The sequence below is a fragment of the Gobius niger genome (genome assembly GCF_951799975.1).
Source record: "Gobius niger genome assembly, chromosome: 6".
Classification (NCBI taxonomy): Eukaryota; Metazoa; Chordata; class Actinopteri; order Gobiiformes; family Gobiidae; genus Gobius; species Gobius niger.
In genome coordinates, this window is record NC_136857.1 from 27883686 (window position 1) to 27911212 (window position 27527).

The 27527-nt window shown below is 40.4% G+C and overlaps 2 protein-coding genes across 3 annotated transcripts in view; both read right to left on the minus strand.

Moving 5' to 3' along the window:
• Positions 1-723: 723 nt before the first annotated feature.
• LOC306964849 (uncharacterized protein) lies at positions 724-20632 on the minus strand (the record flags this gene model as incomplete). Its single annotated transcript, XM_079559018.1, has 20 exons — positions 724-973; positions 2051-2172; positions 4004-4073; positions 4212-4297; positions 4384-4532; positions 5360-5450; positions 5608-5753; positions 6870-6954; positions 7622-7805; positions 8151-8263; positions 8343-8422; positions 8495-8539; positions 8791-9117; positions 10410-10545; positions 10608-10715; positions 10809-10946; positions 11803-11930; positions 16441-16660; positions 18819-18989; positions 19409-20632. The coding sequence occupies 20 exons, from the start codon at positions 20630-20632 to the stop codon at positions 724-726; spliced, it is 3873 nt and encodes a 1290-aa protein (XP_079415144.1).
• Positions 20633-26519: 5887 nt separating this feature from the next.
• The window catches only part of LOC306964110 (DNA (cytosine-5)-methyltransferase 3B-like), a 59313-nt gene continuing 58305 nt past the window's right edge, over positions 26520-27527 (minus strand). Inside the window, exon 21 of one of the 2 annotated variants that reach the window (XM_079558012.1) lies at positions 26520-27481. In XM_079558012.1, the coding sequence (XP_079414138.1) occupies positions 27340-27481 (142 nt within the window). In that variant the 3' untranslated portion in view covers positions 26520-27339. The remainder of the gene's footprint in view (positions 27482-27527) is intronic. The other variant, XM_079558013.1, reaches the window with a different exon arrangement.

Consider the following 27527-nt stretch of genomic DNA (forward strand, 5'->3'; position numbering starts at 1 on the left):
CTGGGAATTTCTGGCTCACTAGCAGAAATGTCATAATTTAAGCCTTGCAAAGGGTAAGTTTTGTCTTTTTAAAAACTCTGACAACTGAGAAAACTAAAAAATCTCAGCAATGGTCACTGCGTGAAAAATCAATGTTTTCACCTGCAGTGTCTCGCCTTCTAACAAATTTTGTATTTGTTGCTTTCCAGATATTCCCTCAATTTTCTATCATTCATGATTAAAATATGCATGTCGTGAATTAAAAAATATGAAATGTAAATATCTAATCCATGGGCTCTTTTATATAAACCTGCTAACCCTGAAAGTCTGCAATGACTCATTCACTCAAGTTGACTATTGACAATAATCCACCGCTATAGTAATCGATCATTGTTTTTTGTCGTAATAATGTCAAAATTGCATTAAGAAACACTTCGACTGAGAAGCACGATATTACTTCTCTTTAAAAATGGCTAAAATTTGATGAGTAACTTTGAAGGCGCATTAAAAAAGAATAGTTTGCATGTCAAAGTTTGACTCGTCGACTATTAAAAGATTGGGTTGCAGCCCTGTCGTTTAGGCCTCTAGAAACAAGCTCCGAAATGCATGTGATTCTTGTATGATTTCAGCAGTTAGTATCTCAGTCTTTTGTCATATTTGTTTTGCTAAAGCTCTTTTCCAATCGTTTTCCCACAGAGCTGAAGAAGCATATTAAATGTCTTCAAAGCCATGTTTTTCTGCAGATCATCTGAGCTGGTGTTTCTCCGGAGTGGCTGGGGAGCCACAGGGGGAGCTGCTGGACGCTCCGGAGACGTCGGAGGTGGACGCGTTAGACGTGCTCAGCGGAGGCAGTTCTTCGCAGGCGAAATAGTCCTTGAGAGGAGCGAAGAGGTGGCGGATGACGGGCACGCTCCAGGCCTTGCCGAGAACCTTCTGCCTCTGCTGTCGGTTCATGTTCCGCACGTCCGTGTAGTGTTTGGGGAAGCCGAAGATCCTGAAATGGAGCGAGGAGAGTCAATTACAGTGGGTAGTAACTCTGACCCCAGAGGCCATAAGCGCAACTGCAGATGTTGTAGCATGTTGCGATTTTTTTACTTATTAATTGTCCGTGAGAGTAAATACTATGCTGACAGAAAAGACCAAGGGAGAGAGGGATATTGTACATCCAATTACACAATGGAAATACTTTTTTACACTCAAACCTGGTTGTAAATACTGTTTAATGTGGCGCGAGCCCGCAGTTAGCTTTGTCCGTTAGCCTGTTAGCTTTTTCTTCATGATTCTATTAGTGTGTATTGGTGGCTCCGGTCCAGTGGCAGTCAAGTTGCAATTGTGGTTTTCTGGCCAGAGACACCAGGGGGAGATAGTAATGCAGGAGGAGGTGACTATTGCCAGTGTCATAATATGAGGTAAGGCACGGCCGTAATCTTCATGGAAAATGCGATGATTTAGCCACAGCACAAGGTGAACACGAGCCACGCATTGAATCAGACTGGATCAATGGCAGTAATGTAGTGCTCTCTAGTGGTCACGCAACTAAACAGTAGCTGATAAATTTTACATTTCTCAGAGTGAAGAAGCAGATCTTACGCCATAGACGCAAACATTCATATTTTTCAAGACCCTGTAAAGGACTATTATTATTAGTATGTTTTTTAAATATAATAATGTGGTGTAATTTTTGTTATTTGAGGATGATTAGTTGAGTTCAGACTGCTACGTGATCAAGTAAAAGCATAAATGGAGAATATAAAACATTATTTTGTTAATCACTCAGGTGCTTTCAAACTTTTTTCCAATTAATCAATTAAAACCAAACAGCAAACGACCAGCAGAGGGCAGCTGAGAGCAATTCTGTAATTCTGAGAACACAGTGTGCTTAAGTTAATAAGCACACCCCCTGCCAATTGTCTAATCAGAAGTCCCTCAGGTAGGCTGTAAGCTAAACAGTATTTAGAATTCTATATATAACCCAATTTTAATCAACGTATATGACAATCAATGAACAACATGCCCTGATTTTATGTGCTCCATGTACATGGGAGTATAAAAATATACATCAAATGCTTACTTTTCTATTTCAGTTATCCACAGCGTGTCTTCTATGCCATTTTGGACAACAGGGAGCAGGGACACATTTTTACCCTGCTTTAGTGAGTTGGAGTTGGTGGTGATGGTCCTTACTTTGGTCATCTGAAAAACAAAACAAAACTGTTGATACTGTCCCCCAAAGTTATGAAATGTGCGTTAAAACCTATCTCTGTGGAAAATATGGGATGTTTGGAATGTCGGAAAAGGAAGGATTGAGTTTGGATAATATAAAACAGAGTCTAACCCGAACCGCAATATTGTTTCTATCTTTCCAACCCGCCGTGCTAACACTAAAAAGTAATGCATTCTAAATATGGTTTGAATGAACCACGGCTTTAATTACGTCCAAAAAGGTTCTTGGAAGTTGCCTGAATCGAGCAATGACATGCAAATCTGCAAGAGGCAACAGTATTTGGAGTAATCGGGAAAAATGTATCTTTAGTTTTGACCACGAGCAGGTGGAGCAGAGGGGACGCAAACTTACACTGGAATAAATAATCATTCTGTGACCTGAACTGTTATGCAAGCAACTTGCGTGTCATTACCAGCTATAGCTTTGTCATGGTGTAAACACAGGGAAAACTGGATGCATCCTTCTGCCATGTCATAAAGTTTCCAATGGGTTTTGTCACCCTGTGGGACTAAAACCAATCCGGCTTCACTGTAGTTGTTCTGATCATCTCAGCACTCAAACTATCTCCACTACAAGGCCTGTCTGGTGAATCAAATCCATTGTTTTTTAGTGCTCTAATGGTGCTTTACTCTTCTCTGTGCCAGTAAAGAACAAGGCAGAGTTCATTTTCTGGGTGTATGGGTTTGAGACTGGACTGGCACCAAACCCTGAGAGAGTGCTGCAATAGAGGTCAACGGATATTATTATTATAACATTTGGGGATTTTACAATATCGGCTATTGGTGATAGAGACTTTCATATTTGGACGACAGCGTCATCTTGAAGCCAGGGCTCTAAAAAGAGCCCTCCCACAAGTCCCTTGGCCTCAGGGGAACAGAGAAACATCGCAATGAAAATTGGTTAGCTACAAGTTTGTTAAATACGAGTTTTACTAAACCTCAGTGAATATGGACATGCTGCATGAAGCACAGAACCAGGAGAATTCAATCTCTAAGTTAGTTATTAATGCTAATGCTAACGGCAACTAATCCGAGCTGGGACATAAACTATGATTGAATCACCTGACGCAGGGGTCTACAACAGGTGGCCCGCGAGCCAGAGATCCAGCCCCTCACTTGTAGTGAACAAATTCCTGAGTATGTCCAAAAAGTCTCTAGCCCCTTCCTTTGCGGAGTTATGCATTTTTAAATGAATGAATGCTCAGAAAGGAAAGAATTCCACACGTGTCCAGCAGAGGACACTGACATAATTAGAGATCACGATACAAACAACACATTATAGCCATGTGGTAAAATGGACTGTCTGCCCTAGGGCTGCTGTGGCAACAATAGTAGCTTCCCACCACAGAGTGTGGAGTACATAAATAATGACTACAATGTAGCAGAAACTTGTGACAGAGGCTTGTGAAGTGCAATACAAGTGCAATCTGTTTTTAATGAGGCTACAGACCGGCTCATTATTATTTATTTATTGAAAAAAGTTTCTTCAACAGTATTTTTCCAATTAAAAAAATATTTTACTGGAGCTTTTGTTTATGGACCCCGGCCATACACTCTCGATATATTTTGGCACCCAGGAAAATTTACTTGGAGACCCCTGACCTAAAGTAAGAAAATAAAATCGGCCGGTGATGGAGTGGCCAAGTATATTGTTCTTACAGGATTAATAGACCAGTCATTTGGAAAAATTGGCCAATAAAAAAAAAAAAACAATCAGCATCGGCCTTAAAAAAAACCATATCAGTCGACCTCTAAATTATTCTTCAATAATATATTACATGAAAGGGAACATGTTACTAACCCTGGCAACTCGACCAATCTCCAAACAATCCTGAAGGTTCAGCTTGTCTGTCTGAGAGGCTGCAATGGGCCTAACAAAAGGGAAGACAAAGAAAATTAACATGAACCGTCACACCCCAGTCACACTTGGTGCCAAGATACTTCTGTAGCTACATTTGTCCAATACAAACTCACAGTTTCAAGCAAGAAAAGATATTTGACCAAAATACCTGTTCATGCCAGGAATGTTCCCCCAAAAGTAGCGCGATCTGTTGGCCGGGCTGACTTTCACTGCGTCCACCAGCACTGGGTTGCACTGTAACACGACAACATCACACTGAAGCCCGGTAAAAGTGATCGAATAACAGGCTCGGGAGGTGAAATGGTTTATAAAGCGCAAACCTCCAAGAATCTGCAGATGTTGAGTCTGTCGTGCACGTTCATGAACACCACGTTCTCAAAGAGCCAGAAGAACGGCCTGGGGTCATCCTCTTTGGGCTTCAGTAACTGCAGGATCCGGTAATAGTCGAAGAACAAGCGGCCAGTGCCCTCTGCAGGACAAAACGTGGCAAGAAAACAAATCTTAGTGGCAGAAGTTAAGGATCGGTATTATGCAACATTCACTGTTTAGAACTTCCTATCACATTCAAATGTTCCCTTTAGGTTTTTCCATACATTTTTTGCTATTTTACACAAGTCCCTCTCAAGGCCCTAAGCAACCAAGATGTTCTCTGCTGACCTTCTGTAACACTTCTGTAAAGACTCCCATCTGCTGCTCTGTTCTTTCAGCTGCTACTGTCTGCACATGCTCAGTTGAACTTGAAACTGCCCTAAGATTACTTGATCTAATTCACACTGACGTTGCGTTGTATTGTCTTGTTTCTAATAACTTTTTCCATTGTTTATTATTTGTAGGGGTGGGCCGAAAAAAAACAAATTCAAGAGACATGAGATTTTGACATAATTTATAATAATAAAAGATTAAATATTTCGTTTTACTCAACAGTGTAACAAAATGTTAATGCTTTTTTCTTTTAAACTGAAAAACAAGTAGGGTTTCTATTTATTTGTAAGGCTTTCCTGAATATGAAATGATGTCTGTTACTGAAATTTTCTGATGATTTTGACACAGAACTGAACTATTCATTTTGATTTTATATCCTTGAAGAAGATCCAGAAAATACTATCTAAATATATTTATGCCCAAAGTGGTGTATTTTCAGTTCAACTTGAAATCTTTTCGATGTATAGCTTCTGCCATTGAGACAAGGCCAACTCTTATTCATTTACATCAGTTTAGCACACAATAATACTATGTGGGTCTGAATGAGTCCACAAGATTTGGGAAGTTTTCATGTGGTAAAAGAGCGACACACACCGTATATCCCTTTCCTCAGAGGATTGACAATAGACAGGTCATTGCACGGGCTTCCACCGATCAGCAAATCGAATGGCCCCCACTGGTCCAGCTGTAGAAGGAGCCATGGGAAAAGATAGGATAAAATGAAAGATAAATAAAACCTCAATGAAATACATAAATTGAGCAAAGAATGATAATTTGACAAGCTGATGAACTGGAAGTGCAATCACTATTAATGAGCGACTTCTATTCCCTCATAAACCTACGTGTTCCTTGGTGATGAGCCTGGCGTCTCCCACATGGATGATCTTCCCGTCATGGTTAACGTGGGCCACGGCGAGGGAGTCAGTGCAAATTTCCGACGCAACATACGTCTCCACTTTGAAGCCCAGATCCTTGAGCACCAAGTAGCCTGAAGACGTAAAACAAGTTCAAGGAGCAACACGTAGATTGGGAATAGGGGAAAAAATAAACAAGAGGCTCAAAAATAGTGTAAAGGAAGTTCTTGAAATGAGAGTTCGATATGTAGGATGCCAACATGAAACATCAACCATAACATTATGTCCAGGGGAAGAAAATATGATCTGAGAGATACTTTTTATTTTATTTTTAATCCAATTTGGGACAACATTGCTCAAATATGGTTTGAATACTAATTGGGAGGAATTGACCTTTGACCTTAAGAAATGGAAGAAGTAGAGTCAGGATCTTGTCCAACTGGGTATGTTCTCTTCATTTGTTAGTCTAGTATTGATATAATATGAGCGTTATTGTTAAGTTGGCTAGCTTGCAAAACCTACAGGTGCAGAGTGCACTTTGGACTTTAATCTGAAAGTTACGACTTCCCCATTGTTACGACCTGTGACCACTCAGGCTTAAGCCCTCTGTGCCCTACACCCAAGAGTAACTTTTACGGCCAGTCTGGGGCGGTGTAGGCTGCAGATTTAACATGACATGTGCAGGCAGCGGCTGACAGACGCCTGTGGAGACAGCATTAACAAAGTAAACGTGCCAGATATTCCAGCAGCAGAAACATATTGTGACGATGTCCAGCAACAACAGCTCATGAAACTCTTCCCTTGGATCAAAAGTTAGGAGGCTGTTTTTCAGCTTGTTTTTTGTGTTTTTGCTTTAAAAGGGGGAACAGGTCACTTATGGTGGCCTGGTTAAAAATCAATCACCTGGAGGAAATAATACTTGAAGGAGTAGTTTGGAAGAAGAGTGTGTCTTACACCACCACCACGTGTCATACAGAACAAAATTTATTTTTATTAAACTAATAATTATTATATACCTATATTATATACCTAGACCTATATATCGTTAGCAAACGTTTGGACCTCATAGTTATACCAGAATATACTCTGAGCTTCAAAAAGGTCCATAGGAAAATGTAAGTTACATTCAAAACAACAAGAGCAGAACTGTTGGCATGTCAATAGCTACTTTAGTTAGTACATTAATGAAATTGTAACATTGAAGGTGAGGTTAGTTATTAGTGAGTTAGACTTAGACTTTTAGGCCACACCTGTTGCAATCCCATCGAACAGTGACAGTACTCGGACTGGCCGCCGCAGGTTGGCTGATATGGATGGGTAAACTCGGTGTGGCTCCTGTTAGACACATAAATGTAGTGTATGTTTTTGACTTTTTGGAAAATAAAATCCTTTCCCTCTTGTTATGGCACATTTATCAACAATACTAAAGTTCATGCTGATCAAATAACACTTAAAGTGATAGTTCGTACATTTGCAAAGTGAGGAGAGGGAGAGAAATTTGAAATCAAACGTTCAAATTCCTCCCCTTGGACCAGAAAACCCTCATAGTTTGGAAAATGAGGAGAGCAAAAATAAACAATCAAGCTCCTCCTCCCTCCTGATTGGACCTGACAGGCCAGGTTACAGGAAAAACCCATCTCATCACCCATGGTCAAAATGGTATCCTGGGGATTCTGATTAGTGTCTGAGGTCAGCAAGGGAGGGGCTACAGAAAAAATATGATTGATTAATATAACTTATGCTACCTCAAATTTCACACCCAGGCGGTCAATGATAATCAATCTGTTACATTTGTAAAACATATAAACTTACAGACTATCACTTTAAGTGCAAAAACAATATCAACTGCATCCAAAAATAACAAAACTTCACATGAACATAAGATTGCATAAAGGATAACAAAGTGAAGTAAAGCTAGAAGGTCCAGTATGGTTAAAAATGTGACGGCCCTAGTGTTAGTGTTTAGGTCCCCCCTCCAGTCCAGAATAGGGTAAGGGCTTACAAACTCCAAGGCGCTGTTGTTGGCGAAGAGCTCCTGCACGCGGATGCTCCAGTCCTGCCGGGGCGTCAGGGCTCCGTGAGTCTGCTCCGCCTGGCACAGGTAACAGATCCATGGGTCCAAGTCTTTCAGGGAGTCAAATGTCCCGTTGCTCACCAGGATGTTCAGGCAGTCCGCACAGTACGACCTGCCCAGAAAGACACAGAGATGTGAGATCGCTGGAAAATCAGGAAGTGAGACCAATGTTTCAGCAGTTTTAGATCAATATTGCATTTTCTAACCAACAATGTGTAAGAAAGTGACACGTGTTTGAGATTTTAACCAAATAGCTGTAATAATACACGCTCTTTAAAAGCACAAATGAGACTAAACAGTCTCATGGTAACAACTGACCATCGCATGATTACCAAAAGGAACAAAAACGCAAATACTTGAAAAGGTTAGATTGATTTGGATGATTATTCTGATTAAAAGTCAGTGGTTTGACTTCCGGGACCAGACTGTTGTTATTAACAAAGGCAAAAACACAAACCTGCAGCAGCTGTCATGGCCGCACAGTATGACCTCCATCCCGTAGCAGCAGATGGTGCAATACGACTGGTACCCATCTTCATCGTACCGGTACAGCGTTTCCGTGAAGTTATTCTGCAAACGCGGGCAAATCCTGTTGAGTTACACACATTTTCAAAGACTTTCTCGAGGTGTGAGTTCGATGGCCACTTACTTTACACTCCAAGCAGAGGCTGCCTTTGAAGAGAGGGTGGGACGTCACAGTATCCTTCGTGCCGCAGCATAGACAGTATTCTGCGTAAGACAAGAGCACAACATGAAGTCGCTCGATGGTTATTGTAAAACATGCTCTTCTGCTAAACTCACCTTCAATGTCCAAGTCAAGCGCCAAAATCCTTTGTATGATGCTCTCTGAAACAAAGCAAACGTTTAATATTCTCCTGTGTAGGTTTTACAGAGCACTATTCAAAGCCACACTGCGGAACATTCCAGGTTGATGATGGTCTCTAAATTTTGGCTGAAATGTTATGAAGTGTGGCTGTAAAAAAAAAAAAAAAAACAGGATGGACTTGAATAAGGCATCATATAAAGGTTTTATCTGTGTTTTCTGGAGGTGAAGGCCACAAATGAGAGTTTAAAGACTGCGATCTGAGCCGTCCTACCTCTTTGCTTCTGGTCCGGTTGATTATAGACGCTTCCTATCCGGCCCTTGTTCGAATGGTCCACTTTGGTGTGCGGCCTCTTCTTGTGGGGCACAAAGTCTGGCGACATGTCGTTGTCTTCAAAGAAACCTTGTAGCAAAGTGCTTTTCCTTTTCGGGCCCTTCCCCTTCCACACAGGTTTACTTTTCTTCTTCATTGCCTTTTCAGATGAATCTGCCCCGGTGACCTTTTGGGGCATCTTCACCGGGAGTTTGTAAAGTGACACGGACACTTTAGGTAGGTTTTCAGGCCTGATTTTACCCTGGCCAGTGGTGCTCTTGATTTCATCTGGAAAATATAAAAATAAGACATTGTAACAAGACATGTAGAGAAAATGACAAAAACAAAACGAGAAATTTACACTTTTTTTGTTTTGTTTTAAATATGTTTAGTTTAAGTCATTATGTTTCTAAGATAGTTCCACTGTATAATACAGTAATGATAATTATGCAATACAATACAATATAATATAATAATAATCGCAATAGTTATTGAATAGGGCTCTTTTTCATATAGTACATCCCTCATTGTCACTGTAGGTTAATAGGTGTATATCAGGGGAGTCCAAACTTTTTTCATGGGGGGCAACATATTGGAGCGTACACGGGGTAAAGGGCCATGGGTCGGTGGTTAGTTCCACGAATCCTTCGAGTAGCAGAGGTATAAATTGTGCCTCATGCCTTTATTTATGCTTAAAACCTTAATGCCAGCTCTGTCTCACAATAAAATGCTAGTTGTTTGGTTAGAATTGTGTAGAATTATTACATATTAAATAAAAAGGACTATCTCTGATGATGTGAACCGATTCAGCAAGCAGCCCGAGGGCCACCAAAAATTTGTCTGAGGGCCGCATATGGAATATGGAAAATGCTGCAATCTGTTGAGCCACCACTAGATGTCATTAACATTCTGAATTTACCATATTTACATATTTAGGGTATTAAAGGCGGATTATGCAACTTTTTAAGCAGAAATAATTAACATTAGTGCATATTTGACTTTTCAGTGACCCAGTGGCTGTATGGGTGGTTAGCATGGCAACACAACAGCCCCAGGATCAGTTTTTTTTAGATTAGATTTCCTCTGCTGATTGAACTATCTCAATGGTTACGTATACATCCAGAAAACCAACCAGAGACCCTCAAAAACCTGAAATAAAATTATTAACCGTAATGGAAAGTAAATAATAATCAAATATTAACTTTTATTCCCCATAAAAAGCTGCATTATGCACCTTTTGCCTCTTACCACCCGCCTGAACTGAGCATATTTTCTCCAGTTAAGCTTTACCCTAATCTAAAAGCTTGTTGAACAAAGAGTCAATATAGCAAAGAAAACAAGGATGCCCCAGTCGAGAAGCTTTCAGATTTGGGTAATATCAAACTGGAGAAAATGTGCTCAGTTCAGATTGATGTTACCCAATTCTAACAACAACAAAAAAGTTACAATCAGTTTTTTTTTCCATTGAGGCATTACAGAGTTGCTCTCCGGTCAAGAAGCTTTATTTGGCTAAAGTCGAAACGATGCGCTCAGGGTAAGAGGTTAAAACAAAACAACTTTCGGCAAGGAAATGATGATACCTAAAACAGCGGGTGCGAATCCTTGTGGACCCATTGGTTGGAAGCCGCCAAAAGCCCAGTCCAGCATCTCAATCAGAATTTCCTCTTTGCTGTCGATCGTTGCTAAAAACTCCCTCTGACAGCGTGCACTCGCCTCCTAAAAGCAAAAGTTTAAGTTAAATACTTTTCGGCTTTTGCTAATTTGAATAGCAAACTAACCCTCAGCGCCAGAAACACAGCCTCTTTGTACATGGCGACTGTTGCAAAGGTGTTCTGGGAGAAGTACTTGGCAAAGTCTGCAAATGGCCGCAGATACTCGACGCAGACCTAAGCGCCCCCCAAAAACACATGTTTAGTTAAAAACAAGCTCATCTGCTTAACTACGAAGGATTAACTGTATGTGTTGAATGAGACGGGCACCTCGGAGGTCATGCTGTGTCCGTACCACTCCACCTTCTTCATGTCGGGCTCCTGGTTGTCCTCCAGGCTCGGGACGGTGACTGCGGGCCAAGAGACTGACTCCTCCAGGTTTATGAGCACGAGCTCGCCTTGCTGCCTCTGTGACAGGAAAGAGGTCATACGGTTACCAAAAGTCTTGATCGTTGTTGTGACCAACTAACCAACCCTTCTGGATCCAAACCATAGATATAATATAAAACAGATAGCCGATGTTCCATTCAGCCCCATTTATATTAATGATCCAAAGTCAGCTGTGAAATTAATATGGCTGCGCCATCTCCTCCTATAAAGCCTGTTCCTTAACAGGGGGCGGACGGGCGCTTTTTATTTCTAATATACAAAAACCAGCGTGGTTAAAAATATGAAACATAGCAGTGTTGTCACATGGGTCATAGCATTTTTTAGAAGAGGAGGCAGGCTTCTCAGCAGTCCAAACGAGGTCAAAGTCTTCAGAGAAACGCTGTTTATCAAGTGTCTTGTAGAGTCGCCCCTGGTCACAAAGGGTTGGTACTACAGCAATGTCAGCTCCCCGCCACGAGGACAATAAAGAGGCACTCACCCTCCTCATCCATTGGTCCCGACCCACCAGTTGAGAAACACTCTTTTAAGACCATAGTTTATTTGTGCTTTTGACCAATGTATGCAGAACAAATAGTTGAGCAGTGTCATTGAGTGGGTTCTAAAAATGATACTTTCCAGAAAAGTTTGATTTAATGACAATTCCTTTGAAGACCTTTTTTTTTTTTCTTAAAAAACAAAACGCAAACCACTCATAACAAATCACTCTGTGTTGTATTTGACCATTCAGCCTGGAATTCAAACTGGAATTTTGTATGGATTTGCATGGATTCCAAATCAATCTTTACATTGTTGCATCACTTTGTTCCGTTTTGGACGAAGAAGCTTCGTGCCCAATGTCCAGCATGTAACAGTAAAGATACTGAGAGCATCTTACTCGTGCAGGAGCCGGGTTTGTTGCTTTGGCTGTTGGCTTTTTCACTTTGGGCCGATCCTCCACGTCGTTTAATACCAAGACCGACTCGATGACAGGCTTTTCAGCGGCTGGTGCGATGCCATTTGAAACTGTTAAAAACACAGATAGAAAACCGAATAACATAACACTAGAGGCCATTAAAAGTAGTAGTAATAACAGTTTGGTACCTGTTAACGGTGTAACTTCTTTTGGTTGAGCTTCTTCTAACTGTGCAACAGTTAATCTGTAATCTTCAGTCACATCAACCACATCTGAAAGGTGGAGAATTTAAGTTGTCTTTCATTGACTTAAACACACAGTGCAGTGCCTGGAGCAGAGGTTCCGCTAGACTTTTTTTTTGTCGGCCACTTTGGCCGGCTGGGCCCCAAAATGTCGGCCATTCACAAGAATTACCGGCCATTAAAAAATATATACATAATGGACGTGGCTTATTATCAATAACAATCTACATTTAGACAGAGCGTTACACGAGTGCTTTAGTGGGTCCAAAAGACGGCTATTGTGAATGAAAAAATTACGTGAGAAAATGCAGCTGCAATCCAAATATAAAGTTGTGCGCGTGGAGACAATTGAGAGTGGCAGGTGTCACGCGGACAACGAGGCCTACTCATCTGCACTTGAACTCAGACAGAAAGTAGCCGATATCTATGACCCTCCTTATCCAGGGTTGGGCTTTAACGTGACATCAGGTGTAAAATAATGATTAGGTCTGTCACCGCTGAAATATTACGGAGGGACAAATCGACTGAACATGGACCCAGCTCTGCCGAGCTCTAGAGCAGCTCCAACACCAGTAACTAAGCCGAGGCGTTTGCGCAGACCGACCAAGGGAGGCGCCTCTAAACCCGGCCACTGTCTGAGCGGCTCCAACACCAGTAACTAAGCCGAGGCGTCTGCGCAGACTGACCGAGGGAAGCGCCTCTAAACCCGGCTTCGCTCCCAGGAAGAGCCAGTGCAGGACAGCGCGTCAGTCTGACTGACCACACGCTCGTTTAAAGAACATCCTAATCAAAAGTATTGCTGAGTTCTTAACACACTTTTATAAAAGTAAATGTACCTGTAGCCTAGTTCACTGTTTTCTTGGAAAATGTGACGAAGCACGAAGAGAAAATCCTTTCATTTCCAGGGTGACGATGGCGCTTCAACTGCGCTTTGTAAAATGGGCAAAGGACTTTTTTGATAAAAACATTGAACCTTTCTTTAATATTTGGGGCTGTCTCAAAAACACTTTTTGGAAATTCCACATTTTAAAGCATCAAACGGATGCATTTTTTTTGCAACCTTGGGAGAGCTGGAGAAACTTAACTTCAGCCTGGAGTCAAAAACATGATGGCCTCCTTACTTGGTATTGCATTTACAGTATAGGAGGCACAATGTATAAGGGCACCACAAATGGCTTAATGCATGACCCCCACAAGAGACGGTGGACATGCTATAACTTAATCGTGATTGACAACCAACACAATTTTATGCCATTCAGATTTTAATACATTTTATTGGCAAAGACTACCTAAAAACACAATAGCGGTTTCCAGCACAGTGGAGGAGCTCTACATATGGACCTAATTTATTTCCAATTCGTGCAAACACTTAATATATATATATATATGGGAGGAAAAATACAAGTATAGACCAAAATGTAAAATCAATATTTTGAAAAGAATCTGGTAAATGAAGGATTGTCTGTACATGTACAGTCCATGTCACAGGCTGTTGGTGAGATTTGGCTGTAGCTCTGAGATTGAGCCCAAAGGAAAACTTAGTGCTTGTGTCCAGTGGGTCAAGTTACACCGGCTCGCACTGACGTGCGCGCGAGCGCATCCACACCTCTGTGTGCTCCGTTTGCTGAAAAAATAGCCTCTTAGCTCGAGTATTTGTGAATGAAGAAAAATGCGAGGCTCAAGACAGGGTTAGCGGCAGCAGCTCTGGCGGACTTGTGTGAAGTTAGCCCCCCCATAGTGTTCGATTTGCTTCAAAATAGTGTCATTCGTTTGTGCTTCGTTTGTGCGCACTTCGTTTTTGAGGTATTACCCAAACGGCACATTTGTCAACAATGTGTCCTGGAAACACAAAATAAGATGGCAGCTGACCAGGGACACATTTTGATGATGAAAAAGTCAACAAAAAAGTTACGTTTTTATCATGTATCGTTTTTAATCCCTGATCAATTACCAATCAATGATCAATACCTCAAAAACGAAGTGCGCACAAACGCTAAATTTATGTGCACAAACGAATGACACTATTTTGAAGCAAATTGGACACTATGGGGGGGCTAACTTCACACAAGTCTCCGGCGGGGATGAACAGATCCGAGGGAGTGCATCTATGAGCGCGGAGAGCCTTTTCAGTGGCGGGTGATGAGTGCTGCAACGCAGCGGTACGGTTGGAGTGACCGGTCCAGGTGGACCGGCACACGTGGCGCCCAGGCCGCTTTGATACCACATTCGGAACCTACTCATCACTAGTCACTGTGTAACGCGGGCAAACGCGGACTGAATCTATCAAGGCAAACATAATGATAGCAACGAGTGCGCTAAAGAAGTCAGTGCAACAGCGGCACATTCAGCCCGACTTTACTGCACGGAATAAGCATAGAAACACTACACTCACTGTGGACTCCATCTCCTGGGGATCAATAGAAGTTGCTGCTTTTCACCTCTTTATCCAATGATTGTCACTCGTCTGGTCAGTCCATTTCGCAAACCTCAACTTCTTTAGCATAATCCATAACAACAGGCCTGTCTTCACCTGCCCCGCGCCCATCGCCGCTTCTTTTACATATCTAAAGTTGTAAATAAGTCATTAACACTGGCTACTGTAGCCGTGTGGTCATTGTTTTGGTTTCCGAGAGAAGCACGTTAGCGAAGCTGCGTGAGAGATGCATTCAGGGACCTAAGATGTGCGGGAAAGGCGACAAATGCGCGGAAAATCTGGACAAATATATAACAATGTAGTTAGTTCAAATATTTATATTTATCTACAACGGCACAAATAAATCAAGCAGAAATATTTTCAAGGATTACTTTTTGTTTCAAGGACATTTGACGTTTTTTCTCATTTTCCATGCGTTTTCCATGACTTGATAAGACATAAAGAGACATTATTTTCCAGGTTTTCCAGATTTTCAAGGACGCGTGGGAACCCTGTCCTTCTGTACTCAAACGCCAGCCCACAATCTGACATACAAAATTTGGAGCGCCTTAATATGCACTGCAGTAGAAGAAGCAGCATTAGGTAGCTGAATGTCAAATGTAATTCCTTTTGATGCCCTTTTAATGCCCACATGCAATAGGAGACATATTCAATATCAAATCAAATCCTATTTTGAGCCATAGGGCAGTACAGCGCAGTGGTTAGCACTTCTGCTTCACAGATAGAAGGTCCCAGGTTTGATTCCCATCTGGACGGGGCCTTTCTGTGTGGAGTTTACATATTCTATCTATCTGTCTGCGTACGTTTCCTCCGGGTACTCCAGTTTCTCCTACCACTAAAAACATGTACAATAGGCCAGGATGAATGAGAGTGTGAGACAACAGATACAAATCAGCCCAAGGCTACAAACTGGAGTGGTGTGTTTACATGCATGAGTCCCCTGTTCATTAACGTGCACTGTCCTGACCAAATAAAAAAATATATAGACAAAGAAAGATGTTATAACGTTGTTCCCTTAGCAAAGACATAACTGGAGCAGTATTTCTCACCATTCACACAGCTTTGTAAACTCCCCAAGTAATCCTGGTTGATTTAGCTGTTTCTTCTTCTACAGTGTCAGCCCTTGTTCTGTACCGAAAATCCTGAAACTGTCCTCCACATTTTTAGAGCCCATAATTGTAAATTACATTGGTTCTGCGCTCCAGTTCTTTGCTGGTTCTGTGCTGAAGCTGTAAACCATGGCGTAAATAAACACAGAAAGTTAGTTTTCTTAAATAAGTGATTTCCACAGCTGGAGGAGGCACTGAACTTCAGAGTTTATTAAAAGGGACAACATGGAGTTTAAAAATGTTAAAATTAAATATTTTCCACCACCTACATCTTCCAGCCATGTCCTAATGTCGAATGAGCTCAGACCTATTCACCACAATTGCCTCTAAAATCCTGCACTGTCAATCAAAAAGGTGTTAATTCAGGTCTGAAGTGCAGTCATGCACAAGCTTAATATAGAAGCTGCAGTTACGCCTAAGACCTGAGGTGGCAGTAGTGAGCATAAAATGAAAACTTGCATCTAGTCTCTTTAAGTCCATCGGTGACATTATGTTCAAAGAACATTTCGATTTAATGCATGCTGGAGTCAAATGCCATGCTTTTTAATGACATTTCTTGACTTATTTCTGACAAAATTCTTTGGTAATGCACTACAGAAACCCTGTAGGGGTATTTACCAGACATCTTTTGACCGTTCTTATGCTGAATTGCTCAAATAAACAAGTATGTTGTATCCTCGGGCAAGACACTTTCCACCCCAGGTCACATACAAAGCGTACCAGAACTGAGAGCACAGAGTGAATGACATGTGCATTAAATCAGAAAAGTAACTTCAAATGCCATGGAAAGCACTGTATTCAAGTCAAATACGAAGATGAAACGATATCTGTATACCTGAAGAGTTGTCCGTACAATCCTCGGAGTCCTCTGTGACCTCTGTGTCTTTCAGTCGTTTTGGACCTGGTCTCACTGCGAACAGTCTGGGTCTGTGAGGAGGAGGGCGGTCTTCATCAGAGGAGCTGTCCTCATCTCTCTCGGGTCTGTTCAGGAGATACCCCTTTTTGAAGCCATTTCTGTGCACAGGAGGTTTGGGAGGACCAGCTCTCCACTGGGACTGTCAAAAACACACACATCATATTGTCATATTTAGAAAAATTAGTGAAGTGAATAACACACACATAAGTTCATGACATACTACATCCAACCCACCAAGGAGTAGGTGGAATATATTAAATTATTTAGACATTCTAATTAATAATTGATTCATATTTTAGCCGTTATAAGTCAAGATGTCAGCCTTTTATACTGACAAGAGGAGTTTGATGATTAGGGATGCAAATGTGATAATGAACTGTTACAAAACCGGTACTTGATACTTGTTTTTTGATACCTACTAAAACGTTTGTTATCTAGAACCAGAAAACAGGACAATAATGTTTGGAAGATCGACAAATTTACAATATTAGGTTCATCCCAATGTCAAGAAATGTGTGAAAAATGGGGAAGCATTTTGGGAAAAATGCAGGAAAATGGGGAATAAATGGGGAAAATATTACTTATTGAAAAATGAGCAAAATGAAAAATGGGGCTAGCATTCAGTTAAAAAAAAATAAAAAAATAGCATCACTTTCATTTTGTCGATACCAGTAGTACCTAAACCTTTTTCCGATGCCATACTGGATTTGTTTAACAGGACTGAGCCCTTATGTGCACACGTGTGAAATAGATAGTACATGCTAAAGTGGTACATAAAGTTGTGCTAAAAGGCCACAGAGCAAACTTGTTTACATATCACATTTTCACCACTAATAATAATGTAACAGTTTTTAATGACCATCAGGTGCAACATGCTATGAAATGGCATGTGCTCACTTTCAGTAGTGCTTGAAATCTACCAGACTGAGTAAATGAGGCCCTTAGTCTACTATTTGCTAGTTTAGTTTTTAGTTTAGTTTATTTATTTATTTGAACAGGGACAGTGTACAATATACATTAACCTCAAAGGGAGAGATGCATTGTACCAGGTTATAGCACTTGTGCTAATTTCCACCTGTAGTCCCTGGGCAGACTGATGTCAACAAAGTCATAAAAATACTAATACAGAATAATACATTTCCCCAAAAACAGCATTAAAATCGACACACACTTCATTCATTCAAAGCATTAGATTTCACGCTCTTGCATACACACCAATTACAGGACATTATGGGAACAAGTTTGTTTTAAAATAAGCCATTTTTTAGCCTGGTGTGAAAAAGTGTTAAAATTTACACATGTGGTCAGCTCTGTTGGCAACATATTCCACTGTTTGATGGCCACACTGGAGAAAGCGGAGCTGCGGAGTGCGGATTTACACTGGGGCATCCTACACTCGCCCCGAACAGTCGACCGAGTGGCTCGAGATGAAATTTCTGAGCTCAGTGAAATAAACTTTTTTAACGGAGGAGCTGCTGTACCATTAATTATCTTGAACAACAGACAGAGATTTGAATATATGATTATGTTTTCAAAACTTAATATACTATGTTTTTTAAGAATATGACAGTGATGATATAAGCGAGATTTTTTGTCATGAACTTTAAGAGAACTTTTGTACAATGACTCCAGGGGCCTTAATGCTGTTTTACAGGCCTGCGACCAACTCGTCATGCAGTAGCGAAAGTGCGGGATTATCATCGCATTTAGATAAAGATTAGAAGCATCTATAGTCAAAGAGTTTCTGATACATCTAAAATTCGCTATGTTAAATTTCAACGTATTGGTTAATTTTTTTATATGTTTTTTGAAATTTAAATTTGGGTCCAGAATGACTCCTAAATATTTAATTTGGTCTACATTTGAGATTTCCTGACCTTCAATGGTGATTTTTGGTCCAGTCTCACATAGTGAGGATTTAGAGCGATTAGTGAAAAACATAGAAACCGTTTTGTCGATATTCAAGGTTAAATGAGAGTTTTTCAACCAAATAGAAATGTTTTTCATTTCCTTGTTTGTTGGACCAAACAAAACTCCAAAGACAAAAACAGCAAAAAAAATCAAAACATTGATCATCTTTTGAGGTTAGGAAGTTCAAAACTGACCTGAAAAATGTGCTTCAACTGTAGGGACCGTGGAAAAGCCAGGAGTGTGAGGACAAGCTTTAACAGGAGAGGAAACTTCTTCAAGCAGTCCAACACCTGTAAAGCACGTTCAATCGAGATCATGATTCATACCTTCACAGTTACAGCCATGCACAGAGATCTTGAAGTCAAGGGAGTGTTTTAGGATTGTACCTTCAGCCATCGGAGACCCACTGGCTCGCCCTCCATACTGTCACGCCAATCGTTGGCCTTCTGGATGAAGTTGACATATTCAGAGGCCAGCTGAGAGTTGGACGAGTCGGTTTCACACACTCCCAACTGACAACCCAACTCCGCGAGCTGGACAGCGGAGATCTCTCGACTCTGAACAATTATTGACAAAAGGTATAATATCAATGTCTTCTGTCAAATTGTTTGTGCCTAGTCTGTCTGAAAAAAATAAAATATTAAATACTGTACATAAAAATTGTGACTAGATTATCCTATCTGTAAAGTGCTTTAGACCAGCGCTCCCCAACCAGCGGAGCGGTGGTGTTTGGACCCATATGATATATCAGTTGACCTCTTATCTGGACTCTTTGTTTTTTTTATGTCAATTTGATTCATTTTATTGATTTTACTTGGCCTTTAAGTTGTTTCCATCCACTTGAATACATATATTTTATGTACAAATTGTGCTCTTCAAATAAACTTGCCTTATCCTCTACTTTTTGAGAGATGATACCCACCTCCTCATATAAGCACATAATACATGCTGTGCAATAATCAGTATCAAATCTTACCTTGAGACTATGTGGATGTTTGAGCAGTGTCCCGATATTCTTCATTGACACAGGGCTTAGTTGTCCGGGAAGACTTTCAACTAAAATCTTCAGTGTGGTCTGGTAGAACAGCAGAGCCTTTGAAAGGAACGTACTCCTGTCCTCCTCCCCGAGCTCCGCAAAAGACAGCGATGACAAAGACCTCCTGGCTCTAATGCCCACATTCACACAAGACATTGGGAGAAAATCCTTCTTGCTCAGCAGCATCTGCATATCTTTCTTTCTGACAAACTTGTCTGCGGCCGCGGGGGTGAAAATACTGGAAGCGTAGACGTTGACCAACGTAGCGGTCAACTGCAGGTCCATAACCATGTCTCTCATCTTGCTTTTCTGCAAATCCTGGAAACTTCGGAAGGAGTCCAAAGCGTGAGAGAGGAAAATGAAGTCCAACCTTATTTTGTGCTCTTGAAATTGATCAAGAATTCGTAAGAGCCGGCTTGCCCCGACATTGCTTTTCAGGACTTTGAAATAGTCCTCCAGTTTTCGCCAGTTATGGGACATGTACTGTATCACTCCGATAACTGCTGCATATTGCAATGAAATCGGAATCGATATGTCGTAGTTGGCTTCCGTTAAGCTTTCGGGTAATCTAAAGTAATGAATATCGTTGATCAGGTCCAGCACGTGGCTATAGCAATCCAACAACCCAGTCTGGCAAGCGCCACCTACCATACACGCCAGCCCGCCAAGAGACACTACATGCGGGTTTAGCTCCTTCAGCTTGACCACTATCATCCTGTTGACTTCCGGATCGGGAATGTTGCAATAAAACACTTTGAGACTGTCCAGCGGGAGCTTGTATTTCTTGAGCAGCGCGATTAGGAGGTCCCCGGCTGCATTGCCGGTGTGTTTAGTGATCAAAATTGGCGCCTGTTTCCCGTTTGACAGCTGATTGATGCTGAACGTGTCTAGCTTTTGTACTATGCTAACCCCGGACACACGATCGAAGAAGCCGATGAGAACGGTGCAGCCAGTTTGGTCCAACTCCATTCCCATGTCTACATAAACACAATACGGAGTTTGGGAGGACAGCTCTTTCAGCAAGGCAGACCTTTGAGAGGTGGTGTAATAGGCGGTTCCCGGTGACACGGGCGGTTTGTGATCGCCATTATCCGTTTTTGTCTTCAGAGCCTCTGGTGGCCCTTCTTCAGTGTCCGATATCAATATGACATCGCTTGTATTCATTGTGGACACCGGGGCTGGTTGATTCACAGGAGTGGCGGAAATACAATTAAGAGGTTGGTGATGGATTTGGTTAAAACTGTTGGTGGAAACTGTGAAAACGTCAGTGTTTGTATTCACATTTCCCATATCTGCAATTTGGGGATTTGCGCATGATCTGAAATAATTGTCCTTCTTTGGCGTTTCTTCCACACGCTTGTTTACATTAGCGATGGTCAAGGCAACATTGTTTTGACCTAAATTGTCCCTTTTGACTCTTTTGGCGTCATGAACTTGAGGCACATTTAGGTGATTGCTAAGATTTGTGGGTTCTAGTTGAGGTGGAAAACTCTGTAAGAGCGGGTTGCTAACATTGATCTCATCTTCGGCGGACTGCAAGTGAAAGTGATTTATACGTAAACTGTCCTCCCGCCATTTCTCTGTTTTCACGACTGGCAAAACTTGGAGCGGCTTGTTTTCAGGTTTGTTCAAATGGTTAAGTGTCTCTTCATCTAAATTTGGTTCTGGCTTTACAATTAAATCTAGTCTCTTGTCTTCATTGGGTGAAACTTCATTTGTTTTTAAAATGTCCAGCTTGAGATTTTCTTTGTCATCCCCTGGTTCGACTGGACAGTGAGGGTCATCCTTAATGTTAGCTATAATTGAAAAAAAGACAAAAGAAATACATTATGAGCACACTGTTGTTGATTAAGATTCACTGTTGTCTGTGCTTTAATTTACTCTTTGTTACAACAAAATTGGGAATCAAAACTAGATTGCTCTTTGGCAAATGCATTTTCTCATTGCAAATATTAAAGGAGCAATTTGCACGAATAAAAACTATAAATTAAAGGGATATTTCAGGATTTTTGACACATTTCCTTGTGTTGATTTTTTTTTTAATTAATGCAATCCTTACATTTATTTATTTAGTTAAGATGGGACAGTGCATATTAATTAACATGACATAACAAGTCCACATGTAAATATGCCAGAGTTAGACACAATGGCTAATTTTCATCTGTAGTCTCAGGGCAGGTTGCTGCTCTCAGATAGGGAAGGCCACAGAAAAGACATGAACAAAAGACAACAGACACATGAACAAAATACAACAGACATGAACAAAAGACAACAGACATGAACTAAAGACATATAAAACAGTTTAGTGTTGCTAGGCAAGTGCTAGGCTAGCGCATGTCTATGCCTACCAAATAATTTTGTAAATATATTTTATGTATTATTTTATTAATATATTATTTTTTTTAAATATAACCATCTGAAATATCCCTTTAAGCCCCAATCCATCTATTTGTCCTCAACACAAGCTCCCAAAAAAGAAGATTAGTTACCAATTCCATAGTATTATCAATTTTGAAGATGTGAAGTCAAGTTATTTGGGTAATGCTTTCACAGACAAAAGTCCAAAATCAGACCATAATATTCCCACACCTCTTGGATCTAACCAGGGCTGAACTTGCTTGGCTTCTAAGATCAGATGAGGTCCTCATGGTAGTACAGATAACTTCTTCTTAAAACATTGTATAAACTAAAGGTTACTTACATGAAACAGAGGTAGTGTTTGGCCGCTGAGAAGAAGCAAAGAAATTATAGTGCCTCCCTTTATTTTTCTCAAAGAAAGCTCGAAACCACTGCAGAAACCCCAACTCTGCTTCCTTCTTCTTTATAAATTCATTCACGGGGATGTACTAGATAATAAAGCAAACAGTTTAGACACACGGGCCTGAGAGACATCACCATATCACTTAAACCTTTCTAAGAATTTAATGCATTGCTTACCCGACAAACCCCAACTTCATCAAAAGCCCTTTGTAGCAGGCTGTAGTTGTGCCTCCAGTCTTCTCGGTCAGCGCAGTGAAACTGGACTCTGGATAGGTCGATTAAAGGTGGAAACAAGATGTGCATCAACTGGCAGAAAGCTGCACCTGAAAATACATATTGGCAGTAATTCCTAATGCAGTGCACCACATACTTTATAAAGCGGACCTAGAATCAGAAGCGCTGTTTACAACATTTCACAATATAAGGCAGGACTGGACACTGATAAATGTCTTGCATTAGCAACCATAGTGGACTCTGCTTTTCCATTTGACACAACTTTGAATCTAATCCATGATTATCCAAACGACATGCACAGAGACACTACACAATAATAAGTAAAATCAATCAATACAACCACATGCAGCTGTATGTAAGTGTGTGAGCTGCAATAGCTGCTTATTTACCTGTTGCCAGTTGCTCTATGTGTGTAAAACCCGAGTGTAAACAGGCATTGGCCCAGCGCAGCAGTTCATGGGTCTCATACCGACGGACATCAGACGCAGATACATTCAGTGCCACGGGGAAATCCATCTTTCACCAAGACTGGAGCAGCCTTGGGACTGTGTGCAGTAACTGCGCGCGACAACTTCCATAAACCCGTGTAGATATATTTTCATGTGCTGCTAACCCTACGTAGTTACAAACAACAGGTACACGTTCGGCTTTCTTTTGCACACACATACATGAACCGCTAAACAAATGCATCCGTATTATAATAGATCCATGATTGAATCACAGTCTAATCCTAGCATGCAGCGTTGGCTTCTTGTTTATAGCTTTCCGCGCCACCGCGATGTGTTCAATACTGTAGGAAAACCAACGTATAAGTTGTGTTATGTTGTTATCTTGGAGATTTAAAAAAAACAACAACAAAAAAACAATCTTGTTAAGCCTCCAAGTTGATTAAAAGTATTATAGCAACCACGTCTGTTGGCGAAAAACTAAACTGCCCAGAAAGCCTGAATTAAATCAGTGCGAGATGGTTTATTTGAGCAGATACGAACGCAGCCTGAACATAACATAACTACGTAATTACGCACGTACCAATCACATTTAGCAGGTAACAGATAGGACCAATCACAAACCAACAGTACAAAGACTGTAACACTAGAAGTTTTCTTTACCCTTCTGTAAAAATGAAAATATAACAAGTAATAGAGACAAACCACAAAGTGTCTCACAGTGCATCATCAGTCGACTCACACCAATACATAAACCACGCAGCTGAAGCGAGAAACAAAGCAGAAGAAAGTCAGACAATATGTTTTACACACATTTTAAGGGCACTGATTGGCAGAGAAGCCGAGCACGACAAATCTGAGCCAAGAATGAGTATTATAATGTAAATAACACATAGCTGGGGTCCTCGAACCAGAGGATACTACACAAAATCATAACGAATAAAGCAATGTAACCTCGGCCGTAAACTGCTGTAAAATGCAGCGAGTGTGTCACTCGGTTGTTTGCAAAGGTGTTACAAAGGAAGCGGAACATTTAACCCCGATCACTAAGACCAGTTTACTGCAGGAGGCCGAAGATGGCGGAGTTTCCAGAAAACCCACATGACCTGAGGGTGACGATAAAGAGATTCGAGAATGGTCGTGCTCACGGAACCAACGTGGTTATTATAAAACAAATGGAAAACCATTGACGGAGAAGCTGTCTTTTCTAAGTTTAGCAGGGCCTGTCCACTCTATATCAAAACATTAGCTTGTGCCGCTACCAAGTCGAAATCCAAGAAGGCAAACTACAGCAATCGCATTTGTAAACAATGTGTTATAACGCAGTAACGCACCGATTCTGATTTGTCTTAACTACACAAATCAACAAATGTCTGTTGTTCAAATTGTCGTAAACATGCACATAAACCGCAAAGGGTCCACCTTACCCGTGTGTTGTTTGCTAGGGCTTGCCTCACACTGTGACCCTAATGGCGGTGCGGACCCTCCCCCTGAGGACTCATCCTGAATGGTCCCATGCATGGCGGGATAACAGCGCACCATTTTTCGCATTACGTTTTTCTTTTCTTTCTTTCATTCTTGACACAGTGCACGTAAATGTTTATTTCCACGTGTGTCTGTCTGGGTTGATATCACACACAATAACGCCTATGTTGAACATCATGTTGTGTCCTTCATCAATGTCAAGCGTTCAAAGCTAACTCTCGTAGCTAGCATTAGCTTGCTAGCTACGAGCTAGCATTAGCTTGCGAGCTAATCTTACAACAAAATAATAGTAAATTTAGATTGTTGGTCATCTGCAAGCAATGTGCCTTACTCCGACAACTAAACTGGTTTAAAAGTAAAATATCTTCAGAAAACTGACTCTGGATTTCTTTTTTTCTTTTTAGCTAAATAGTAGCCTAATGCAATCACACAATTTAGTTTTTTGATTGGCTTTTTCATTTTTTAATACAATTAACATTTTCTGTCTTGTTGAGACCACATTTACTCCTGTTTTGTCGTGACAGGAACTTTGAAACTTGGGGCTTTTGTCCTGGGCTGACCCAGGGCGACTGTGTACAGATCACACACACCTGCACAAACAGAATGTGTCAAAATAACACTATTCTAAAGGAGTAACACACTGGATTAGAGCCAACAAATTAGTAGTTAATGTTGAAGAAACTAAATGCACGGTAACGACACCGATGTTACATGTGACCTTACATCTGATCAGTAGTTTGGTCAAACACAAGTGAAACTAATCTACACGGTACAAGTAGCTCGAAAGAAAGTGGCACAAATAGTATGTATCAAATGTAGATTACAGTACTTCCTATTAACATTTCTTAGGAATTTTATTGTTACAAAAATAGCCTACCTAAAATTATACATAATAAGTTGTAATTTTTCTCAGATAATCATAGTTGTGGTACATGTCAGACCAGTGGAACAAGGTGTGTCCATACTGTCAATGGTCCAACCCTGCTGTAAAACTAATCAAATGCAGAGAGCAGTTTGTTACAGAGCCATAGTTGCCTGGAGTGCTTTACCAAGCGACGGCACAATTGGTAGAGCTGGTCGTCTCATGATCGGAAGGTCAGGGGTTTGAATCCCAGCTCCTGAAGGTGCTCACTGTCATTGTGTTGTTTTGGGGCAAGACACCTCACCCTCCAGTGTCTGCTACATATGAATGAGGGTGTGAGTGGGTGACTGGTTCTTTGATGTGAAGCGCTTTGAACCTAATGAAGGTATATTTAAGTTCAGACCATGAACCAATTTTTGTTGTTGTCAGAGAACAACAAAAGATGTTTTCAAAATAAGATGACAGTGTTTTTGCTTAAACAAGAATGAATTATTGTTGTTGGTTCATTAAAATTATTACCGTAATTGTTAATTTCACTTTGTCAGTGATTGCTGATAAAATAATAACAATGTTGCTTTTACTGTTTTATTGTGATTTCCATATCTTTCTACAGTTCTGTTTTTATGATATGTCTTTATTTGGTTTCACATTGAGCTTTCACTGATTGTTTTGTGTGTGTGTGTGTTGCTTTTTATGTAATATTGTAAATATTCGTAATGAAAACGAAGGAGACCCCAGGCAGAATAACTCTGGTCAGGAGCTAATGGGGCTCTTAATAAAAGGAAAAAAAAATCTATCTAATATATTATGATTTGCTCCTAAGCGACAATATTTATGTAAGTTTAGAATAATTCAACATTAAACATGTTTTTCCAACTGGCTTTATTCACTAGAAGTTACAATATAGGTTATAGTTTGCTATTAAAAGGTACAAAAATGTTTTTTTTTTTCCTAATAACAATTCTAATGAAGTATAAAAATAGCACATTATGAAATGTTTGTTTTTGCTAAATCTTATATAAACGCTCGGATAATAAACAAAAACTACAAAAAAAGTTTTTTTCAAAAATACAAGCACATAATCAACAAAACACAAACGCTATGTCTGCTCTATCACACTATATTGTTATAGCAAGCTCAGTGTTAATATTTTTCATGACATTTGAAGACAACATTCAGTAACTCAGAACAGTTTTAGTGAAGTATGTAAACAATCACTTTTTGGTATAAAAACAGACGGCTAAACAGTCAAAATGTGCGGTTGATGTTACAAATATAGTACACTGCTTAAACTATACATAAAAAATGCAAGATTTACAGTACGATTAACAGTATAAAAACAGATCCAGTGATTAAAAAAAACACACAAACAATACTTACAAAAGCTATGTTCTGAGGTAATGCCCTTTGTTTTGGTTGTCAGTAAAATGGTTTGGATTAATATAAAATTCGGCACGTAGGAAAATATTGTTTCAAATTCTTCGCGCTTCAATGATCATTTTGAATTACTTTCTTAAAAAAAGGAAAGAAAATATTTGTTTCTTTTGTGGCACTAATAAGTACAAAAAAACAATAAACACAATCAACTAGCCTACCAACAGCTGAGAAACATCGTTTAAAAGAAAGGAAACGTCGGTTTATAAAACTCTTCTTAAAGACTCAAAATCTCAGAACAAGATGTAGTCGTACAGTTACAGTAGGCTTCACAGTGTTTTGCTTTGGCTTTGTTCAAGTATAACGTTTTGGGAAGATAAAGTTGACTCTATAAAAGTAACTATATAAAATCTCTTTAACTATTTAACTCTTAAAACATCTCTATCATTTATAATGGGTGCACATCCCATTTGTCCAGTTCCAATGTTTGACTAAAAACTGAGTTAAACCATTTTTGCTTTGAAAAATAAAAACTGGCACTCCATGGATTTGCAACCAGGGTCATACAACATAAAATGAGTTCAAACACCATGTTGACAAGTACAGAACAGTCTCCATCGCTGGCCTACACTGTAAAAAAACAAAACAATAGAACACTTTGGGTGGTGACAGTGTACTTTCATGTATCTGATCCAGGTTGTGTCCAGTGTCTATTCACAGGCGAAGTAGTCTTTGAGGGGTGCAAACAGGTGCCGTATGACAGGGACACTCCAGGAGCGCCCCAGGAGCTTCTGCCGGGCTCCGCGGCCCATGTTGGACACGTCTGTGTAGTGGACAGGGAAGCCGAAGATCCTACAACACACAATGTATAACAGGAAGCACATTTTGATCATTCTGG